We start from the raw sequence: 23,578 nt of genomic DNA on the forward strand, positions 1-23,578 counted from the left end.
CAACATCTACCCAAGTGAAGAACACTCTCCTGGAAGTAGATGTATCAGTATCTAAGTCTACCATAAAGAGAAGATTTCATAAGACCAAATACAGAGGGTCCACCACAAAGTGCAGACCATTAATCAGCCTCAAAAATAGAAAGGCCAGATTAGACTTTGCCTATCAACATCTAAAGAAGCCAGCCCAGTTCTGGAACAGCATTCTTTGGACCGATGAAACTAAGATCAACCTGTGCCAGAATGATGGGAGGAAGAAAGTATAGAGAAAGCTTGAAACGGCTCATGATCCATGCACACAACATCCTCTGTAAAACCTGGTGGAGACAGTGTGATGGCATGGGCTGCCAAAGGCACTGGGTCACTAGTGTTTATTGATGATTTGACTGTAGACAGAAGCAGCCTGATGAATTCTGAAGTGTTCAGGGAAATACTTTCTGATCAGATGCAGCAAGGTTAATTGGACGTCGCTTCACAGTACAGATGGACAATGACCCAAAACATATTGCGAAAGCAACCCAGGAGTTTTTTTTAAGGCAAAGAAGTGGAATATTCTGCAATGGCCAAGTCAATCACCAGATCTCAACCCGATCGAGCATGCATTTCACTTGCTTAAGACAAAACTTAAGGCAGAAAGACCCACAAACAAGCAACAAGTGAAGACAGCTGCAGTAAAGGCCTGGCAAAGCATCACAAAGGAGGAAACCCAGCGTTTGGTGATGTCCATGGGTTCCAGACTTCAGGCAGTCATTGCATACCAAGGATTCTCTACAAAGTATTAAAAAAAACATTTTATTTCTGGTAATGTTAATTTGTCCAATTACTTTTGAGCCCCTGAAATGAGGAGGCTGTGTAGAAAAATGGTTGCAATTCCGAAACGTTTCACAGGATTTTATTGTTCAACCCCTTGAATTAAACCTGAAAGTCTACACTTCAATTGCATCTCAGTTGTTTCATTTCAAATCCAATGTGGTGGCATGCAGAGCACAAATCATGAAGATTGTGTCACTGTTCAAATAATTCTAAAGCTAACTGTACATTACATAATAACGTAATACTGCACATCGGTATAATGTGAGGAAAGCAGATGCTATTGCAAAGAAGTTTGTAATTTTTTTTTGTCTCTGTCCTAGACGTTTCCAATGATAATGAGGCTGGTGATGGTCACACAACTGATGGGTCAGGTCAAGCACCTAACCTTATTGAGAAAGAAGCAGTGGTGGAAATACAGCAAGTCACAAAGCAAACATGGATGGAGTTTTCTGACTTTGGCAGGTGTTTTCAGTAAGTTGCCCTCGTCTGTAAGAATAAATATGATTTACCCCTTTTCTGTTCTCATAAGCCGTGATAGTAAATATTGTATGATCTGGCAGTGATAAAGTAGACAGTTTTTACCAATCCATTCTGTATTTGTGTTATTGGTTAAAATTAGATTGGGGAGGAAGAAAGATCAAAAGAGAGACCCAACAGGCAGAACTCATGATGTTTCTTCTTGATTTTTATTGGAAAGACATAAATAATCAATACAGTTGAGCACACAAATATGTAAAGTTTATTTTCTAATTATATTCTTTTCATTGACTCGAGAGCATTATAAAGAAGATAAGATCTCTAATTAAACAATTGCTGATAAAAAAGTAAGATGTTAGTTTAAATGTTGATAACGAACGGCATACTTAATTTTTTTCCTATGAGCGCTCACAATGTGCAACATAAATTTGTTTGATTGCAAAATGAAAGCCCTGTTTACAACTTTGAAATCCCAAACTAAACCAAATACAGAATAACATGCAGAAAATATGTTCTATTACAGTGACCTATAAGTGCAAATTATATATACATTGGGGCAGATTTAGTACTGTATTTGAGTCTAGAAAATGTAGAAAAATGCACCAAATTTTGGCAGAAATTAGAGCATTTAGGTGCAGTTTTGGTGTCTCCACCTAGCTAGACACTTTTGAAAAGTCTTCCTGAAAAAGGTGTGGCTTGCTAGAAAGGGGCATGGCTCGACATTTGCCAATGTGCGTCAAAAATGTGCCAAAAGACAGGCACAAAAATGTCATGTAAGATGCGCCAAAATGATCATACAGCGTGCACCACTGTGATAAATTTAGCTAGTTTTGTGCCTGCCTGGTCTAAGTTTACACTGTCTAACTATTAAACAGCACTAGTAAATGTGGGCCATTATGTGTAGAGCAGTTATTGATCTTACCTCTTAGCGTATCAGTTGGAAAAGTACTTTTGTTACCTGATACATAATAAAACACTGTATTATGGTATACTATAATACAATAAGGAAAACTATCCATTTCAGGTACAAAAATACTGAATTATTTTGTACTGGCCACTGCCTTATTGCCGCCACAGTGTAGAACAGCTCAATGTGGGTCAATTTAAAGTCAGACTTTCTAATCTATTTGTTGCAATGTCCGTGCAATTTGCAATATATAGGGCGCACTATCCAACAACTACAGAACCGAATAAATAAGCACAGGTCAAATACCAACAGTGTTTTTTTTTAAACCTAGTGTGTCCAGGCACTTTGCGGCCGATTGCAAGTAACATATCGAATAGATTTGTAAACTATAGAACTTCAGGATAAATAAGCTATCATGCTTATAACCGAATGGCTTGAATGATATTATTGAGACCTCTTTTTAATTTTAACATTCTTGCATTCCCTGAAAACTCTATCTTGTATTGTGGACTATCTCTATGAATTGAGTGGCCCGTTCCCCTGTCATCATGACGCCATTACGGCTTTTTTTGGTGTTTTTTTGCCATTGTAAATACTTGTTGCACTGTTTCTTCTATATTCGATCTGATGAAGACGCCTGTCCGGCGTCAAAACGTGTTACCAATAAACCTCCATATTCTACATGTGCCCTGACTCTGATCATCAGTAGTTATATCAAGCTTAAATTTTCCTCCATTTCAGCGAGACATTTATGTAGATACAAATAATTCCAATGAGAAATAGAATTACTCATTTGTCTTTCTTGATTTACAGGACACTCTATATCTTCCACAAGCCAAATACATATGCTTATACGTATCAGAAAGCAGATTTCAAGGTAAAGGTCTGTATTACTGATAGTTTTCTGTACTCCTTGTTTATTCTGTATATGGGAATTATGAGATATATTAATTATACATTTCGAATTATCAAATATAGAGGGTTACTTGGCTTAGTAAATGTTTATCTAGTCTTATCGCTGCTTCAAAGTGCTGTTGTTAATATTCTAATTGTTGGACTATATGATTTTTAGCCTCATCTACTGCTGCGTTGCATTCAGAGTTGTGGAATTAATACAGTAGGTTGAGTTGATCCTGATCAAACATGAGAGGAAAGGTACTGCAACAAACAATAGCCTATTCTTTTAAATATTCTTAATGTTACAAATAATGGATCAATATAATAACTTTAAGTCATTAATGGACGAGCGTTTACTGAATCGGAGAATATGAGCGACTAGAAGCGGAGTACACAATGTTTGCCTAGTTATATTTAGTCTTTCATTTAACAGTCCTTTCTAACCCACTTTCCTGGTTAATTCTCTTGGCTTTAAGCTCATTATAAAGATTTGCATTATTAGATTAATTCACCTCCTGAGATGTTTGAATATATTTTAGAATTAATTCAACATTTTATAGAAACGAGTGAACTTAAATAGCAATAACATTTGTTCAGGGATGTTAAGTGACACAAGGCTTCCTTAAGCATAAAGTCATAGATGAAAACCTCCTCTCCATCTGTTGAGTGAATACAATAGTATGGCGTGAAAGGTCTATAAATAACTAAATAGCTTAAATTATTGATTGGAAGTGATGAAGGGAGGACAAAGTGACAGTGAAGACAGTGCTGCTCCTGAGACTTTGTCTAACTTTTTGACCCTTGTGTCTTTCGTCTTTTGTATCAACAGTATTCCTTGAAGCAAATTAATTATTAAGTAAGGAATAGGCACTTGACTATTGCTCTTTGCTTAAGTCATTTTAACTTTGTATTTAACACCTTGAGATGTCTACATTGATGACAGATGATGAGGAGCCTTTGTGAAACCATTGCTTACATGTATCGCCAAATTGTAGAACATATATACTCCATTAATATGTAACAATTATATTTGACTGCATCCTACTTGACCATGTCTAATTCAGGAGTTTTATGTTATGGGCGGCAGGAAAAAGTAAATTTATATTTGTATATATAAAATATGTACTTGTATGTTTTATCTACGTGTTAGGCTTCGTTCACATCTGCGTCGGGACTGCATTCATGGGTTCCATCTGAGCTTTCCGTCCGGGGAACCCATGAATGGAATCGAAACTGAAACAAACGTAAATCATAGGTTTCCGTTTGCATCACCAATGGTTTCCGTCTGTCACCGTTGTGTAAGGGTTCCGTCATTTTTACGGAATGAACAGCACAGTCGACTACGGTATTGATTCTGTCAAAATGACGGAACCCTTAAACAACAGTGACAAACGGAAACCATTTGCACCGGATCCGTCACCATTGAAATCAATAGCGATGCAAACGGAAACCATAGGTTTCCGTTTGTTTCAGTTTGGATTCCGTTCATGGGTTTCTCTGACGGAAAGCTCAGACGAAAACCCATGAACGGAGTCCCAACGCAGATGTGAACAAAGCCTTACATAGCGAGGTCAAATTTAAGAAAAATATATATTTTTTTTTATTTAATAACTAGACAACAGATGATCGAGATAGAGGAACCTATTTCTTATGTGTTGACAATCTGAGGCCTACAGAAATTTTACTTAGCTTCTCAGCACTGACACGCTGGGGAGATATACTTGGTAAGTTCAAGAATTTTGTTTTAAGTTAACCACTTCATGAACAGGATATTTGACGCCGTATGTTTTTTGATAAGTGCTGGTTTAATGGCTAAAATTCTTTGTTGGGCTGTTTAGTGATTTTACAACTTTAGTGTGATGGATAGGCCTATACTTATATATTTATTGTACATGTATTTATAATTATTATACCAACTTGAGATTTACATAAATATTCGGCTAACTGCTCCATTTAGAGAAATTTGGCATAATTTGCACCAATCCATATAGTGCCCACATTAAATTGCCATAGTATGCCCAGGAGCAGTGTACTTCCCTGTCAACTTCAGACAACCCCTTTAAAATATCCCTAAAGTAAAATGTTTTGTCTCTTATTTAGATCTATTATGACATGCTGCTTTGCAAAGCCATTCTGACGATAATCTTACAATACTGTATGCAAATTCTGTTCTTTCAGCACTTGCGGATAATGTTTTTTCTTAACTGTATCTTTACAGTGAAACAAGATGCGGGATCTCAGAAGGGCATATTAACAGCCGAGCACTTTTCTTGGAAAAGTATCCTCAATGGACCAGTTATATTAAAACTACACACTTATGTGACCAAAGCTGCTATGATAAGCCTGCCTCCTGGGTTTGTATTTTCAGAACATTTCATAGGTTGATATGCACAGTTGCCCTTAGCAATGAATTCAAGTACAGCTATAATTTTTCTAGTGTTGGAAAATATAAGAAGCAACCTGCTTAGTTGCTATGGGAAGTTTTGATCTCCCCTCTTGCCTGTTTAGAGTGTTTCGCCATCATCAGACATCAGTAATTTTCTGTCATATCTTGCAAAAATTAGCATTTTTCTAAATTTAGATGTATCTGCTTGTAAGACAGGCAGTTATACCACACAAAATTGTTGCTAATTAACATCCCCCCTATGTCTACCTTAGATTGGCATAGTTTTTTGAACATCCTTTAATTTTTCTAGGACATTACAAGGCTTAGAACTTTAGCAGCAATTTCTCACATTTTCAAGAAAATTTCAAAAGGCTATTTTTACAGGGGCCAGTTCAGTTGTGAAGTGGCTTTGAGGGCCTTATATGTTTGAAACCCCAAATAAGTCACCCCATTTAAAAAAAAATGCAAAGTATTCAAAACAGCATTTAGAAAGTTTGTTAACCTTTAGACGTTTCACAGGAATTAAAATTAAAGTAGAGGGGAAATTTACAAATTTCATTTTTGTTGCAGAAATTCATATTTAATAAATTTTTTTTTAACACAGAAAGTTTTACCAGAGAAACGCAACTCAATATTTATTGCACAGGTTCTGCAGTTTTATGAAATGTGCCAAATGTGGCCCTAGTGTGCTTATGGACTGAAGCACCGGCCTCAGAAGCAAAGGAGCACCTAGAGTATATTTTAGCCACCATATCTGGTTTGAAGGGCTCTTGCGGTGCCAAAAGAGTGGAAATCCCCCAAAAGTGACCCCATTTTGGAAACTACACCCCTCAAGGAAATTATTTGGTGGTATAGTGAGCATTTTGACCCCACAGGTTTATTGCAGAAATTATTGGAAGTAGGCCGGGGAAAATTAAAATCTACAATTTTTTCAAAAAAAAAGTAGGTTTAGCAAATTTTTTCTCATTTCCACAAGGACTAAAGGAGAAAAAGCACCACAACATTTGTAAACCAATTTCTCCCGAGTAAAACAATTCCCCACATGTGGTCATTTTGGAGCTCAAATTTTGAAGGAATGGTTTGTGGAGGCCATGTCGCATTTGCAAAGCCTCTGGGGGACCAAAACAGTGGAAACACCCAAAAAGTGACTCCATTTAGGAAACTACACCCCTTGAGAAGTTCAGTCCAGTTGCACACTAGGGCCACATGTGGGATATTGCTAAAAACTGTAGAATCTGGACAATAAATATTGAGTTGCATTTCTTGGGTAAAACGCTCTGTGGTACAGAAAAGAATGTATCACACATGAACTTTGGCAAAAAAAAAATTATTTGGTAAATTTCACCTCTATTTGGCTTTAATTCCTGTGAAACGCCTAAAGGGTTAAAACACTTTCTGAATGCTGTTTTGAATACTTTGAGGGGAGCAGTTTTTAAAATGGGATGTTTCAAATATATGGGCCCCTCAAAGCCACTTGAGAACTGAACTGGTCCCTGAAAATATAGCTTTTTGAAATTTTCTTGAAAAAGTGAGAAATTCCTGCTAAAGTTCTAAGCCTTGTAACGTCTTAGAAAAATAAAAGGGCGTTCAAAAAACTATGCAAACATAAAGTAGACATATGGGAAATGTTAACTAGTAACTATTTTGTGTGGTATAACTATCTGTTTTACAAGCAGATGCATTTCAATTTTAGAAAAATCATAATTTTTCCAAATTTTCTAAAAATTTTGGTGTATTTTACAAATAAGTAATGAATTTATCGACCAAATTTTTCCACTACCATATAGTACAATATGTCACACAAAAAACAATCTCGGAATCGCTTGGATAGGTAAAAGCATTCCCAAGTTATTACCACATAAAATGACACATGTCAGATTTGAAAAAATAGGTCTGGTCCTCAAGGCCAAAATGAGCTTGGTCCTGAAGGGGTTAAAGAAAAGGGTCCACAGATTTAAAGCTATGATTTGATCCAGTACGGAGTTTATGAACAAAACCACTAATCGCCAGAACCTCTGGATTTGAGGACATCTCCAAATTGAGTGCCAGAGTACAGCCTTTGGAAATACACATTTTGGGCAAATATCAGTAGGAGGTTGTTTATCAAGGGTTTCTTGATTCCCAGTGGTTTTGCGTGTAAATCCGACATGGAAAGCGATAGACTGAAACTTAGTTTCCACTAAAGTTCCCTTAGTATCTTTTAATGCAACATTACTATCTTTCCAACCCTAATATATTTTTTCCTGAATCTGGAGTACTGATATTTTAATATCTGGGTAGATTTATTTTTTCCCATTTATTAAAACAATTATTATTTAGGATTTTTATAGTTTATTTGTTTTATATGTAATATATAATAGATGCCTGATATTGAGGATCTCCCTTCTATTTTAGGTATTATTTTGTAAAAATCCTCTGGATTCCAGAAATTAGAATGCTTTTTGCAAATCGAGTTTACTAAATGTTACCACTGGTGGTAGTATAAATACTCCTTTGGTGACACCGAGAATTTATTTAATATTTCTCGAAAGGTATAGATAAGCCCATTTTCTCGGTGTATTACTTGCATAATATCCTTCAGCCCAAGTTCTTGCCTTTTTAAAATAACTCTTTTAGATGTAGTATCAACTAAAGTCGGAGGCTCTCCTACTACGGAAAGTCTAGTAATATATAGAGAAATTCCAAATATTGTAGTACACATACCCCAAACCTTCCAAGTGTCTCTATTCCTCAGTACTAGTAGTATGTCACCGTTCCATGCCAGAACTATAGAGTTGAGTCAGAACGGAAAAAATAAAGTTTCTTCGAGTTCGAGTTCAGAACTGGTAGCCTTCACTAGCCCCCCAGCTGCTATGACAACCCACTGGTAGTCTGGAACCCAATCTGTCGTTATTGACCGTTCGCTATGCATCGCGGCATCTAAGTGATTAACTGCAGGAATCAGAGTTATCTGAAATCCTGGTCATTAGCCTGCTCCATATTTACGTATATTTATGTCCTTTTGTGGTTGAAATGCTTATACATGTGGTTTATGTTGTTGTAAACAACAGGAAGTGTTCATTTGTTTTCCCCAGTGAAGCCAAAGATAGAAAATTGTACCCTAAAACTGCATAAAGAATAACCACGACATTTGAATTGGATTTATGAGAGTCCATTTCACTATAATAGAAAGCTCTTTTTTCACTGAAGTTTGTCTGCCGTTGCAATGTGAGAATATATCCTAAGACCTCACACACACACAGTAGAGCACCAATGATGTATGGAGTCCTTGTGGCTCTGAAGTACAAAGCCGTAGTCATTCTATGTGCCGCCATATAGTGCCCCATGTACGTTGTATTCTTCCCTAGAAGCAATGCTTGGGAGGATAACTCTGTAATATGGTGTCCGATGGAGCATGCCACAAATTTGTTTTTTACGGAGCAGTAATACACTTGTGTGGATGAGGCCTAGCAATCATTCAATTATTTCATTGTACAAAAAAAAACAATTCAAGCTTTAGTTTTTATTTTTATTATTTGTAATTTACGTAGTGATCAAGTGAACAAGACAACACTGTCACATCAGTCACCATCCCCAGTGGAGCTCACAGTAAAATAACATATTCATAATGACTGTCGGCATATCGCTAGCATTGCTAAACAGATTGCAGCAGCTAAACAGGTTGCTGCTTTTATTTTCCAACATTAGAAAAGTTGCTAGGTTTCTGGTATTATTTGTGTATGAATGGGCTTATACCGTCCTAGACCACTAAAAGGTTGTGGTCTGCTGTAGAACTTGGCGGAGTGCCACAAATGCCAAGAGTTTTCCCACTACAACACCACCTTCATCCCAGCACTGTGTCTGGTATAACAGCTCAGATGGAGCTTAGCCCCACTAAATTGAATAAGCTCGGGCTGAGCTGCAAAACCATAAACTGCACATCCTGTTCTATTGATAGCATATATTATCAACTAATATAAGTACAGAACCCGTGCAATGTTATTACTGTTTTTGTATGTGTGAATATACCCACAGGAAACCCATGTAGACATAATAAAACGTGCCCTTTGACTGTTTTTTTGCTAGGTAGTTATTACAATGAAACGTCCTCGAGACAACCCCTTTAAATTGCAATAATAAATGGTCTTCTAGAGGACCAACATACATGGTTTACAGGGGTTGGCAGGCAAATTTTACCCTGGGGCAAGCTCACAGCACTGCCCCATGGGACGCAGCCCATCCTTAACCTGTTTACCTCCGCCGGCTGTATAAAGGCAGCAGAGTTAATTGGGCTTTATATCCATCCACCGCTAAAAGACGGCGGCTGGTGGTGTTGTTTTCATGTTGGGATCGCACACGCATGTGCATATACATGATTGAGCTGTTAGCAACAAACCCCCCCCCCCTTACTATATATTAGATGCAGGCTAGAGTCCCCCTCACACACACTTTATATTATATTAAAGTTAAAGACCCCTCCCACTTACAAGATATATTATAATCAGGCTAGAGACCCCCTCTTATTATATATTACTGTATATGAATGTTTGATTGTGCCTAATCCATAGATACACCTGTAACACCCAAGGAAATTGGCAGAAGGGCTGACTATATATGATTATGGTGACATTACTAAGTAAAGAAGTTGGTGGTCTCCCCTTTGGCCTAATAGAACTACAGTTGTTCTCCAGAGAAATAATTGAACGCAAGTGTCGTTTAAAATCCTGTTTTGTTATTTTATTTTCGATTATTTTTCAGAAATTGTAATTTAGCTTATATTTTTTTTTTTTAAATGTCTGCTACAATTTAAAACCTAAAAGTTCTGTGAGAAATTATTCTTGTAATCTTTTATGAGAAAATACTTTTATATGTCTTTATTGCAGGCGTCATGTCTTACGCTTCACTGCAAGTTCACCCTTAGGGCACCATATCCACCTGTGTAGTACAGTGCCATTTGTCTTTGGTGATGAGGAAACTGTTATGCCATATCTTGACAAGGTACATGTTTCCATAGAAACTAAAGAACTACTAGGTCACCGTACATGATTTATGATATTCTCATGGTATTTCTCTTCATTGTACAAAATGGCAACAATGTACATCTTTTATGGGATCTTTTTGAAAAGTGTGATACATTTTTTTTTCTTTTGTTCTTGTTTTCTTTTTTTTAACGTTTTTCTAGTTTACAGATTTTCATAATGCAATAAATAAGAATAATAGTAAACAGCTCTCAGTATAGTATTGTGTTCGATATAAAATAATCTGTGAAAATAGGTATTGTAATTATGGATCATATTACAAAACCCAGTACAGTTTGCTAAAATTGCAATACATACAATACAGTTGATTGGTATTATAAAAGAAAAATCAAATTGAACTTTTATTGTATGAACCATCTGATAAAGAAAAGGGTCGCATTAGTTCTTTGTAAAGCTGTAAAATTATGTCCCTATCCCAGAGTCCATTTTATTTTCTTTCTTTAAGGCTAAGTTCACACTACCGTCAGGGTATGTTCACACGGCAGCGTCCGTAACGGCTGAAATTACGAGGCTGTTTTCAGGAGAAAACAGCACCGTAATTTCAGCCGTAATGGTATGTTGAGGCGCTTTTTGCTGCGTCCATTACGGACGTTAAATGGAGCTGGTTTTCCATGGAGTCTATGGAAAACGACTCCATTTACGTCTGAAGAAGTGACAGGCACTTCTTTGACGCTTGCGTCTTTTTTACGCCCCGCCTTTTGACAGCGGGGCGTAAAAAAAATGACCGTCTGCACAGAACATCGCAAGACCCATTCTATTTCGGACGTAATTCAGGGAAAAAACGCCCGAATTTACGTCCGTAAATAAGCCGTGTGAACATACCCTCAATGTACATTTACCTCTCTTCCATCAGAGGGAGAGAGGATCGAAAGAGTAAATGGTAAGCAACAGGGAGAGAGGATCGAAAGAGTAAACGGAAAGCAGCAGTTCTGTTAGAATCACTATTGATTTCACTGGTAATTCTTTTGTTTCAGTTGCATTCCGTTTGTCTCCGTTCACTAGGCTTCAGTTTTTTTGATGGAAGCAAAAGTGCAGTCTGCAGAACTTTTGTTTCCGTGAAAGAAAACGGGAACCTAGCGAACAGAGTCAAACGGAGAGCAACTGAAACAAAAGAATTACCATTGAAATCACTGGTAATTCTACGGAACCGCTACTTTCCGTTTAATCTTTCGATCCTATCTTCCTCTGATGAAAGAGAGGTAAACGTATACGAACGCTGGTGTGAACTTAGTCTTACTGTATTGCAAAATGTGGGAGATCACCAGAACAAAACGGATACATTAAAGGTATACATTTATAATATTATGATGGCATTTCATTTCCAACCATAAGGGCATATATTTGTACAATATAAGTTTGGATTCAACTAAAGCAAAAAAGGCAAAAATATTTTTTACTTTACCTTCAGAAAATAAAACAACGCTGTCAAAAGGATTTCAACGGTATGCCTACTTTATATGAATTTTTTTACAGACCCGTTTTTGTTTTAAAGGTATACAGTGAATCTGAACTAAAAAGACACAAACGTGGTGTGAACCTAGCTTAATATAGTTTAGCAAGAAGTTGGGTACACATGTATGTCAAAAAGACTGCAGGATCTGACTACACAGAGTCTAGTACCAAAGGTCTGCTTAGGATCTGTAGACACAAAACAATAGGAGATTTTTAATTAATTAAGACTATTTGCAAAGTTCCTATTTTTATTTTATTTTAGATTAATTGTAGCACTATAAAGAAAATTGTTGGCCTTCGCTTTAAATACACAGGGATGGTCCTCAAACATATATCTTCAGGGCACTGTATAAGTACAATGTGTAAGGTTATGTGTAAGCGAAATGATTAATTCCACTTTCGAAATTTAAATAACAAAAAACTCTTTTGGTGCTTGTTACTTATGTTGTGGTCACGTTTGTGCTCTTTCTGATGTTGACTGAGACTCTTTCAAAACTGAATGAGTCTGAACAACTGAAAGGATCCCTCATGTGAATCCCCCTTGGCCAGTAAGAAGCAACAAGAGGGCTAAGTGCTTGCATTTACTAGCCCTTCTCAATGAATTAGAAGATCATCAAAAAGTTAATCTATTTCAGTAATTCAATTCAAAAAGTTAAACTCATATATTATATAGATGCATTACACACAGAGTGATCTATTTCCAGCATTTTCTTCTTTTAATGTTGATAATTATGGTAACAGTTAATGAAAACCCAAAATTTAGTGTCTCTGAAAATTAGAATATTATATAAGCCCAATTTCAAAAATGATTTTTAATACGGAAATGTTGGCCTACTGAAAAGTATGTACAGTATATGCACTCAATACTTGGTCGGGGCTCCTTTTGCATGAATTACTGCATCAATGCGGCGTGGCATGGATGCGATCAGCCTGTGGCACTGCTGAGGTGTTATGGAAGTCCAGTTTGCTTTGATAGCGGCCTTCAGCTCGTCTGCATTGTTGGGTCTGGTGTCTCTCATGTTCCTCTTGACAATACCCCATAGATTCTCTATGGGGTTTAAGTCAGGCGAGTTTTCTGGCCAATCAAGCACAGTGATACTGTGGTTATTAAACCAGGTATTGGTACTTTTGGCAATGTTGGCCGGTGCCAAGTCCTTCTGGAAAATGAAATCAGCATCTCCATAAAGCTTGTCAGCAGAGGGAAGCATGAAGTGCTCGAAAATTTCCTGAATTTTGAATTTTCCGTCCGGATTTGTGGGGGAAAAATACACAGCGGAAGGCTGTTGCAGGCAAGTAGATGAGACTTAAAAAATGTCATCCACATGGAAGTCAGAGCATTCATGATTTTCATGTCCGCAACATGCTCATTCAGTACTATATGTTTGCAGCAGATTTCATCGTTTTCAATATAGAAGGGGTGAAATCTGCTAAAATACTGTGGAAACGCTGCAGAAAATTTGCAACAAATCCACTACGTGTGTGGGTACTCTAGTAATTCCCTGTAACTTATTGTATTTCGTAGGAAAGCTATCGTTTTATGGATCAGGCTACATATTTACTAAGGGCTGTTTTGAAAGTGATGCATAACTTTAGTAATGAAAATGAATTACCGAGGGCATTTGAAGACTTGGAACTTGCACATTATCCACAGCAAATTAGAGCAAAACACTTGGGATTTTCAGAACAACATTTTAAGGTAAATGTGTTTGTATTTTTATTAAAACAATGAAAAAAATTTATGTCATAAATAAAATCTGTCAAATATATTTCAGGCCCAAGACATAACATTGTCATGAGTTGAAGATCTAAGTTATCGCCTATTGAATTCCAGACCTGAGAAGCAACATTGTTAGTAATCGTTTCTTTAATCCAACAAGGGGGAAAAAGACACAGAACGCACATCCACTTTTTATACACTGAATTATGGTTGCTAAGCAAAGTTTATAGAGATGAACATGAGGTTCTTGGTGAACAATTGGTGGTCAAACTATAAGCTCATTCGCCACTTCATGTCGACCTCTTTTAAGTGGGCCCCTACTCTATTAGGTGCAGCACAGCATGGCGCTGCTGCAACATATCACCTGAAGGGGGAGCAACACAGAAGCCCAATAGCACCCCTGCTACCTGGGCCACATCCCTCCACAAGCACAGTAGCACCACAGCAATATAGACCACTACACAGCATCTCAAACCACGTAAAAAGATTTTTAAAAAAGCTCACCGTTCCATGTGATCTTATTGGGAAAATCAAGAGCAAGTAGATAGAACCTTTTAGGGTATGTTCACATGAGTAGTTTTTTTGGGCGTTTTTTTTCTGTAATTGTCGTGATCACGGCAAAAAAATACGCAGCTTTGCTAAGATTAAGAAAACCGCAACAAATATGACTCATGTAAACGGACCCCTATTTAGTCTCCAGCTAATTAAAAACACCTGGGCCAAATGGATGAAGTGCTGGTAAAAGGGCAAAAAAAAAAATATAAGGGGACAGACCATATATATCAAACAAGAAAAAAAAGTATGGACTGAACATCCACTTTTTATACATTGACCTATTGCTGCTAAGCAAAATTTAGAAACATGAACATTAGGTTCTCAGTTAAGATTTTGATCAAACTGCATTAGCCAACAGTGACCTATTGTAAGTGGTCCTTAATTAATTAGGTGCATCCCTGCATGGCGGCAGCCACCGTAACACTACACCTGCAGTAAGGGGGAGCAACTTTACAGCTTGGAATAGTGTAATAGACTACTTTTTGCCATCCTGAGGGATTCAGCAGAAAAACGTATACCATGCAACTTACTTTTTTTTTTTAAACATGGGAGCCTTTTGGACGACGGATGCCACTGTATAGCATCCGTCACAGGTGTATGTTAAACACATACATCGGGGAGCTTCCCCAGCACTGGAGTCCCGGGAAGAGCATGAGGTAGCGCTCTGCCCAAGAATTCTGGCCCTGGGGAATCTCCTAACGTCACTGTCTATATAGGCAGCTTCCACAGGGTCAGTGTTTCGGGGCAGAATGCTTTTGATGCTCTGCCCGGCAACTCAGGCAATGTAAAGCTCCTGACTTCACTGTCCATATATGAACAGTCAAGCCAGGAGCTTCCACAGGCCAGGAATTCCCGGCCAAAGTGCTTCCGATTTTCTCGCTGGGGACTCGCATTGTAAAGTTCTTGACATCACTGGGGGGGTTCGGGTGACCTATCCCACTATATGCATATGCAGTAGAATATATCGCAGCCTATATTCGAAGGTATACATTTAGAGTCCTCCAACGTATACCTCCGACGGAAGAAAAAAACCTTATGTAAAGGAGGCCTTCTGCATATAAAACACCTGGGCCAAATTGTTTGTTTTACCTTACTGTCACAGCTGAGCTCCATGTGATAGGGGACTGAATAATTCAATGGTGATTTCAATGGAATTCCTATGCCACCAACAAGTGTGCGTCGTGCAGAAGAGACATACTAGTCCTTCTCAATGTATTAGAATATCATCAAAAAGTTAATTTATTTCAGCAACTAATTTCAAAAAGCGAAACTCATATATTATGTAGATTCATTACACACAGAGAGATCTATTTCCAGCATTTTTTTATTTTAATGTTGATGATTATGGCTAACCGTTAATGAAAACGCAAAATTTAGTGTCTCAGAAAATTAGGATATTATATAGGCCCAATTTCAATAATTATTTTTAATACCGAACTGTTGGCCTACTGAAAAGTATGTACAGTATATGCACTCAATACTTGGTCGGCGCTCCTTTTGCATGAATTACTGCATCAATGCGGCGTGGCATGAAGGCGATCAGCCTGTGGCACTGCTGAGGCGTTATGGAAGCCCAGGTTGCTTTGATAGCGGCCTTCAGCGTGTCTGCATTGTTGGGTCTGGTGTCTCTCACCTTCCTCTTGACAATACCCCATAGATTCTCTATGGGGTTCAGGTCAGGCCATTCAAGCACAGTGATACTGTGGTTATTAAACCAGGTATTGGTACTTTTGGCAGTGTGGGCAGGTGCCAAGTCCTGCTGGAAAATGAAATCACCATCTCCATAAGGCCTCATGCACATGGCCGTGCCCGTAATCTAGGCCAGACTGCCGCAGACCGCAGCCAGAATATTCTAATAGACAAAATTTTGGGTTTTCATTAACTGTTAGTCATAATCTTCAACATTAAAATAAAAAAATACTGGAAATAGATCACTCTATGTGTAATGAAGCTATATAATATGAGTTTCACTTTTTAGGACTAGTATGTGTCATCCCTGCATAATGGAGTTTGTATATTCTGTGTCATTCAGATGCATTAAAAAAAGATTATCAAGCACAAATTGCCATTTTTAACTTTTTTTTGCTTTATAATCTTCAATAGATACATTTCAGTACAAATGATAATTTTTTTTCATATGTAGAAATAGCGTAGTTAAATATTAGTTTCAGAGCTATCATTAAGGCAATCTTCCCTGAGCGTTTTTTCACCGCCCTGAGCCATTATGCATCATTGGCTCTTGATTCTACAGGGTGGGCCATTTATATGGATACACCTAAATAAAATGGGAATGGTTGGTGATATTAACTTCCTGTTTGTGGCACATTAGTATATGGGAGGGGGAAAACTTTTCAAGCTGGGTGTTGACCATGGCGGCCATTTTGAAGTCGGACATTTTGTATCCAACTTTAGTTTTTTCAATGGGAAGAGGGTCATGTGACACATCAAACTTATCGAGAATTTCACAAGAAAAACAATGGTGTGCTTGGTTTTAATGTTACTTTATTCTTTCATGAGTTATTTACAAGTTTCTGACCACTTATAAAATGTGTTCAAAGTGCTGCCCATTGTGTTGGATTGTCAATGCAACCCTCTTCTCCCACTCTTCACACACTGATAGCAACACCGCAGAAGAAATGCTAGCACAGGCTTCCAGTATCCGTAGTTTCAGTTGCTGCACATCTCGTATCTTCACAGCATAGACAATTGCCTTCAGATGACCCCAAAGATAAAAGTCTAAGGGGGTCAGATCGGGAGACCTGGGGGGCCATTCAACTGGCCCACGACGACCAATCCACTTTCCAGGAAACTGTTCATCTAGGAATGCTCGGACCTGACACCCATAATGTCACCCATAACTTGTAAATAACTCATGAAAGAATAAAGTAACGTTAAAATCAAGCAGACCATTGTTTTTCTTGTGAAATTCTCGATAAGTTTGATGTGTCACATGACCCTCTTCCCATTGAAAAAACTAAAGTTGGATACAAAATGTCCGACTTCAAAATGGCCACCATGGTCAACACCCAGCTTGAAAAGTTTCCCCCCTCCCATATACTAATGTGCCACAAACAGGAAGTTAATATCACCAACCATTCCCATTTTATTTAGGTGTATCCATATAAATGGCCCACCCTGTATTTACATTATAAAATACTCTTGAAAAGTTAGAAGCTGGGGATTTAAATATGTTTATGGATTATATAACAGGTAAGCTGGTAAATAGAAAAACATATATTTGTACTGGTGCCATGTTTGTCAAGTCAACAAAGACGAGTTTGTAATTCAGAATACATTTAAATTCTTGCTCTGCTTCTATTTCAGACTTTCCATACTGCTTTATGGCGTCTCATGACTGAAGCCATGGGGAACAAAGTTACACACGACTTGGTATTTGCCTTCAGAGTCTTCACAATGGATTTCTCAGCTATTTTGACACCAGAATCTAATTTCATGCAAGGTATCTGAGCTCATTTTCAGACAAAGCACATGAGACATAATCCTGACTAATCAGATAGCAGTTTCCTAAGACATTCTCTAAAATATGTTGGATTAACTGTGAAATGTATGATCATTTCTTTCAATGTAAAATGAAATAATCTTGAATCAGAAACACCCAGGAGATTATTACTCAGTGAGTGCAATGGAAGTTTGCATTAATGTCGCTTTAGGAAACACAAATCCTTCATCAAAAATGTACATATATGCACTATATAATTACAGGAGATGCATTTCAAAGCTTTCCCGGTTATTTGTAATGAGTAGTCTGCAGGTACATTGCTCAATTACTGTACCGCTTATGTAGGTGTTTCACAATGGATTCAAAGATTGCAAATAAATAGGTCCACACACAATAGCTAAGTGAATAGAGATACTTTACTTAGAGAGGATCTGTTCTGAGTTTAGCAATGCCCTCCTAGCTAATCTGAAGTGAAAATTGTGTCCCAAAACATTTATTATTTTAAAAGTTATGAGCTTATTTCTAAACTCTATTTCTTAGTTCTATGAACGCTCGTCTGCCCGATAATCGTCCAGTGTAAGACCCCCTTTACAGTTCCAGGTCAGCTCTGCTTTCCTTGTCTATCCAATTTAGCCTGACGGTTTCTAGTTTCCCCATACACAACCCACGGCAAACCCCCAAATTCTAAAAGTTTCAAGTCTTTAATCAGTATACATTCTTGCGCATGCATGTTCTGAGCTCTTATTTTTAGGAATTTAGAACGTCCTTGTGCTATGGTGCCTCCCCCATGGTACATGTTTGCAACAACAATAGAACCAACAAAAATTAACTTGCTTACAGTGGGTGATGGATGATCATAGATGTCAGTCCTTTCTGAAACAAATTATAGAATAACTTTGCTGACAGTTTTTGGACATGCACCATATTAATGAAACTGATGTGCAGCCTACATATGTTTGACACAAGTGCTATATATTGATGTACATCCAGAAAAACGAAATTACAATATAGAATTTTGCAATAATGAACAGCAAACACAAACAAAGCCTTAAAGAGACACTCCAGCGATTATTTTTATTATTATTATTATTATTATTGCCACTGTTAGTACATCACACCTGGTAAAAGGATGGGCAGGCCATTCTCTTAACGGGCGCTTTGTTTCAGACATATCCCAGCCGCAATGCGGTCACGTGACCACAATGTGAACAGCCGACTCATACAGTGTCTGCTGTGTGGACCAAAAGTCTCTTTCTCCATACATTCCTATGAGACTCACATTGAACATCTATTAGGAATGCATAGAGAAAGAGACTTCTGGTCCACACAGCAGATGCTGTATGAATCGGCCGGGAACAGTCACCACATTGCGGCCCGGGATATTTCTGAAACAAAGCACCCTGTAAGAGAACCTGTCCATCCTTTTACCAGGTGTAGTGTACTAACGGGGGCAATAATAATAAAAAATTGCTGGAGTGTGTCTTTAAAAATGTAAAAATAATTCAACAAGGTGACAGATCCCCTTAAAAGGGTTTTCCAGTAATGGACAACTGATGACCTATCCACCGCATAGGTCATCTGCATATGATCAGTTGGGTTCCGACACCCAGTCCCCACACCGATCAGCTGCTTTGGCTGCCTCCGGGCACCGGATGTCCATGCCAGAAGCAGTTGACGCCGGTCACGGAATAGTGGCCGTGCTGCAGCTCTGCTCCTATTCAAGTGAACAGGAGTAGAGCTGTAGTACAGCCGCTATGCAATGTACGGTGCTTGATGTTTTCATGAATCGGAAGGCTGATCAACTGGATCACGATGTACGCAACTTCATTACACACATCACATGTTCCTTTTTTTTAGCCCAAAGTTGTATAAATTATTGCTATTAAGATTATCATATATTTCTTTATTCTTAACTATTTTTATGTTTTGAAGATTTAAAGTCAGAAATTCCACCTTCCTGGCAAAATAGAATCACTACTTGTGTTGAAGAAGCTGCATCTTCTAGACTTCAAGCTTGGTGGAGAGGACTTTTCTATCGGAAATGTTTGAATGGCAGAAAACCAGGTAGAGATCTTACAGATAAACTATATGGACAAAAGAATTTGGACACCTTCACATTACACCTAGAGGAGCTTTTATGACATCCCATTCTAAGTCCATATGCATTAATATGGAGTTGGTCCCCCCTTTGAAGCAAACACAGCTTCTGGGGCTGTTGTTAGAACAGTTCCATGCTGGAATTCAGTGAGCTCTTTAGAATGACCCATTATTTCACAAAAGTTTGTAAACGCAGACTGCATGGCTAGGTGCTAGATTTTATACAACTGTGGCAATGGGTCTGAATGAAACACGTGAATTCAATGATTAAGAGGTGTGTCCCAATACTATTGTCCATACAGTGTATGTTTTCTATTTGGACTGTTGAGAGAAGACACACTGATAAATTAACTCTGCCGGTAATGTTCTCTCTAATTTTAAATGTGTTTAGATATTTTTCCAGCAATGTAGAGATGCGACTCTTAATGTAATTGATGATGAAGTTTAAAGAGGTAACAAAATAAAAATGTTAAACCTCCATATGATTAACATTATCACTCATAGCTTGTCTAGTCGAATGTGGGGAAGCTCTAACACTGGCTGTATTCTATAATCTATATAATAATTATGTAAAATGTGTGAGTTTTTAGGTATATATATATATTTATATAAATGTAACTAATATTACGTACCTTTGTAGAATATTTGTTTAGATGTCTCCAATTTAGGCGCTGGGAAGCCTAAGATTATACAAGAAATCTTAGTTTTAGCAAAAAATATGCTAGACAAAGGGAAAAGATGCATGAATAAGAAACATTGTAAGTAATGTGCCATCTGTGTACTGAGAGGAAGTCTTAGGCCTCATGCACACGAACGTTTTCGCTGCAAAATTGCACTGCACTAATCGGCAGCCCCTTCTCTTTATCAGTGCAGGATAAATAGAAGGGGCAGCCCTTTTCGTAATAAAAGTAAAATAAATTTATACTTACCCGGCCGCTGTCTTGGTGACGCGTCCCTCTTTCGACATCCAGCCCGACCTCCCTGGATGACGCGGCAGTCCATGAGACCGCTGCAGCCTGTGATTGGCTGCAGCAGTCACATGGGCTGAAGCGTCATCCCAGGAGGCTGGGCCCAGGAGGGAGGAAGAAGCAGGGAGTTCTGGGTAAGTATGAACGTTTTTGTTTTTTTTACATGTTAATCTATACTGTGATCGGTATTCACTGTCCAGGGTGCTGAAAGAGTTACTGCTGATCGTTTAACTCTTTCAGCACCCCGGACAGTGACTATCCACTGACGTCACCTAGCAACGCTCCCGTAATTACGGGTGCACACACGTAGTTACCCGTAATTACGGGAGCCCCATAGACTTCTAAGGGCCTTCCCGTGCCGTTATTACGGCCTAAAATAGGACATGTTCTATCTGGTCATCAGGGGTGAAACAAGGATCCATGCGGTCCCATAGTATTACTAAAAAGGGGCCCCTCTTTACCATGATCACCTTTAACAAGTGAGTTCACTTTTTGACTTTATAAAGGGTCCCCTGTGTATTCTCCTTCTTTCCTAGGTCTCTCGAGATCACCATATAATATACCATTGTATCTATCGCTCTCTCCTTTCATTATCCACAGTTGCACACAGCAATCTTTAGTAAAAAATTTTATTCCGTATATGACGAGCTGTTTTAACGCTTACTCCTTTTTGGGACAGATAATTGTGATCATTAATAGTTAGTATGGACCCCTCATAGCTCTAATAGGTTTTTGACATAAAGTGACATCTAATTACAGATACATAGCTTTACACTGACAGCCTTATCAAATCTCTACAATAAGCACCACTTTAGTATATATTTCACAATTTTATCCTACTTTACAGTATTGCCTTGAATTATCCTTGTCAGTTTGTCACAAGCAGCTTCTCTCGTTTCTGTGAATACAAATTTCTATTAACTGTCTTATATATCTGATCACCTCTAAATATGAAGTGGCACAGCTGGAGTCAGGCAATCAAATCCAAGGTCTTAAAAGTAGCCAAATAGTACTGACGGTTGAGAAAGCAGATGTGTTCACTTATACAGACAAAATTCAGTTTCCAAGCAACAGTAATTGAACTATATTGTTTAGAGTTAAGAAAAAAAAATTTGATGAATTAAAAAATCACTTTGTGAAGTTGTTTGAATATAGAATTCAGCCATATTTATAACGCAAGGTGCCCTAGAAGATCAGTTGATCTGCATAAGTTTGGCTAATGAAATACCTGGGGGTCAGTTTTTATCACCTAATATCAGCTGGTATTACCTAGTCCAAGAAAGTCGGACCGGCCGTTTGCAGAAGCTTTTCTCTCTGGCTAAAAGAGGGTAGTCCTTTCCGATGAGGTACATATTCCCTAATAGGATAAATTGACAATGGAGATCCAATTGGGGCATCCCCTGTGAAGTGCATTTCCCGATATAGCTTAAAAAAACAATTGTATTGAGTATATAATGCTTTCTTTTAATCCCGCTGGGGGAGGGAGTTAATTTCTCCTGTAGAAAAATCCTCAGTTACCCAACACAGACACATGTAAAAAAAAATCTCAGCAGGCCGCTTGCGGCACTGGAGGGGCTCGATCCACATGCATTTAATTTACGTGTTTATGTATCACTAGTGGTGCTACAGGAAGGCACAACCTCTCCGCACCACAAAAGACATGACGAAAAACATGTCTAAATACTGGAACTTGGCAATGTTCACTTTATTGTGCAATGGCCTACCTGACTTTTATATTTTTACTGGCTATTTCTAATTTCTAAATACAGCAATTTCTGTATTTGGCGGAAAACTGCTGTAAAAATACGTCAGAAACCCAAGTGATATACCATACTACAGTTTTTATGAAATGTGGCATTCCCTAAAGATCAATCTGTTTTTAGCCACATGGTTTGTACGAGAATTTTAAGAATACCCTGCACAGCAATGTAACAATTTTGGTTAATTAGACCAGTGCAAAACACACATTAAGGCCCCATGCACATGACCGTAGATACTAATAATAATTAATTACGGATCCGTAGTAATTTGTAGTCATCCGTAAATCATCTGCATATACGTAACGGTGTCTGTAAATATGGTCCGAAGTGCATCCGTATTTACGGATCCGCAAAAAAACAGGGATGAATCTTGAGTAATCCCCTGGTGTCGCATAGCAATGCTTCCGTAATTACAGAAGTGCCCATAGACTTCTATGGGGAATCCGTGCCATAATTAAGGACAAAAAAAGGACATGTTTTATAATTTTTACGGCACGGACACCCATCCATAAAAATACGGAACGGTGTCTGTAGCCCTCAGAAATGAATGGGTCCGTAATTATGGATGAAAAAATACGGTCGTGTACATCGGTCTAAGACAACACATGTGAAAGTGTACTTGTACAACTTTACAAAGGCAAAATAGATTTTTTTTCCATTAAATGTGCTATTATTGCGCAAAATCTTTACCCATAGAGTAAATAAATGCACAAATCGTACCCACACAGAGAATAAAGGTAACATGTTACTTATCTTGCACAGGGAACGATGCAAAATTTGTAACTTAAAAAAACAATATCAGAATTACTGTTTTTAACTTTGTGGGGGAGAATGGAAAATCAATAAGTTATATTTACCTCAAAATGATGCTACCGGAAAATACAATTCATATTGCAAAAAACAAGCCCTCATATAGCTACGTCAACAGAAAGATAAAAAAAATATGGCTCTCGGAAAGCAGCGACAAAATCCCGAAAAAAAAATAATCCTTCGGTCCTGAGGGCCAACATAGGTTCGGTCCTAAAGGGGTTATTAAACCTTAGTCAATCAATTGAGGTACATTCATGATAAACC

General features: G+C 38.0%; 1 protein-coding gene across 3 annotated transcripts in view; it reads left to right on the forward strand.

Moving 5' to 3' along the window:
* The window catches only part of ADGB (androglobin), a 235,963-nt gene that overhangs the window by 144,548 nt on the left and 67,837 nt on the right, over window positions 1-23,578 (forward strand). For 2 of the 3 annotated variants that reach the window (XR_012883227.1, XM_075862862.1), the window contains exons 15-22: window positions 1,131-1,281; window positions 3,008-3,077; window positions 4,707-4,815; window positions 5,310-5,445; window positions 10,340-10,454; window positions 13,470-13,643; window positions 17,544-17,679; window positions 19,612-19,743. Coding sequence is in view for 2 of the 3 variants with exons in the window: in XM_075862862.1 (XP_075718977.1) it covers window positions 1,131-1,281; window positions 3,008-3,077; window positions 4,707-4,815; window positions 5,310-5,445; window positions 10,340-10,454; window positions 13,470-13,643; window positions 17,544-17,679; window positions 19,612-19,743 (1,023 nt within the window). In the remaining variant the exon portion in view is untranslated. The remainder of the gene's footprint in view (window positions 1-1,130; window positions 1,282-3,007; window positions 3,078-4,706; window positions 4,816-5,309; window positions 5,446-10,339; window positions 10,455-13,469; window positions 13,644-17,543; window positions 17,680-19,611; window positions 19,744-23,578) is intronic. The other variant, XM_075862863.1, reaches the window with a different exon arrangement.

Source organism: Rhinoderma darwinii, chromosome 4 (assembly GCF_050947455.1).
Source record: "Rhinoderma darwinii isolate aRhiDar2 chromosome 4, aRhiDar2.hap1, whole genome shotgun sequence".
In the NCBI taxonomy this organism is placed as follows: Eukaryota; Metazoa; Chordata; class Amphibia; order Anura; family Rhinodermatidae; genus Rhinoderma; species Rhinoderma darwinii.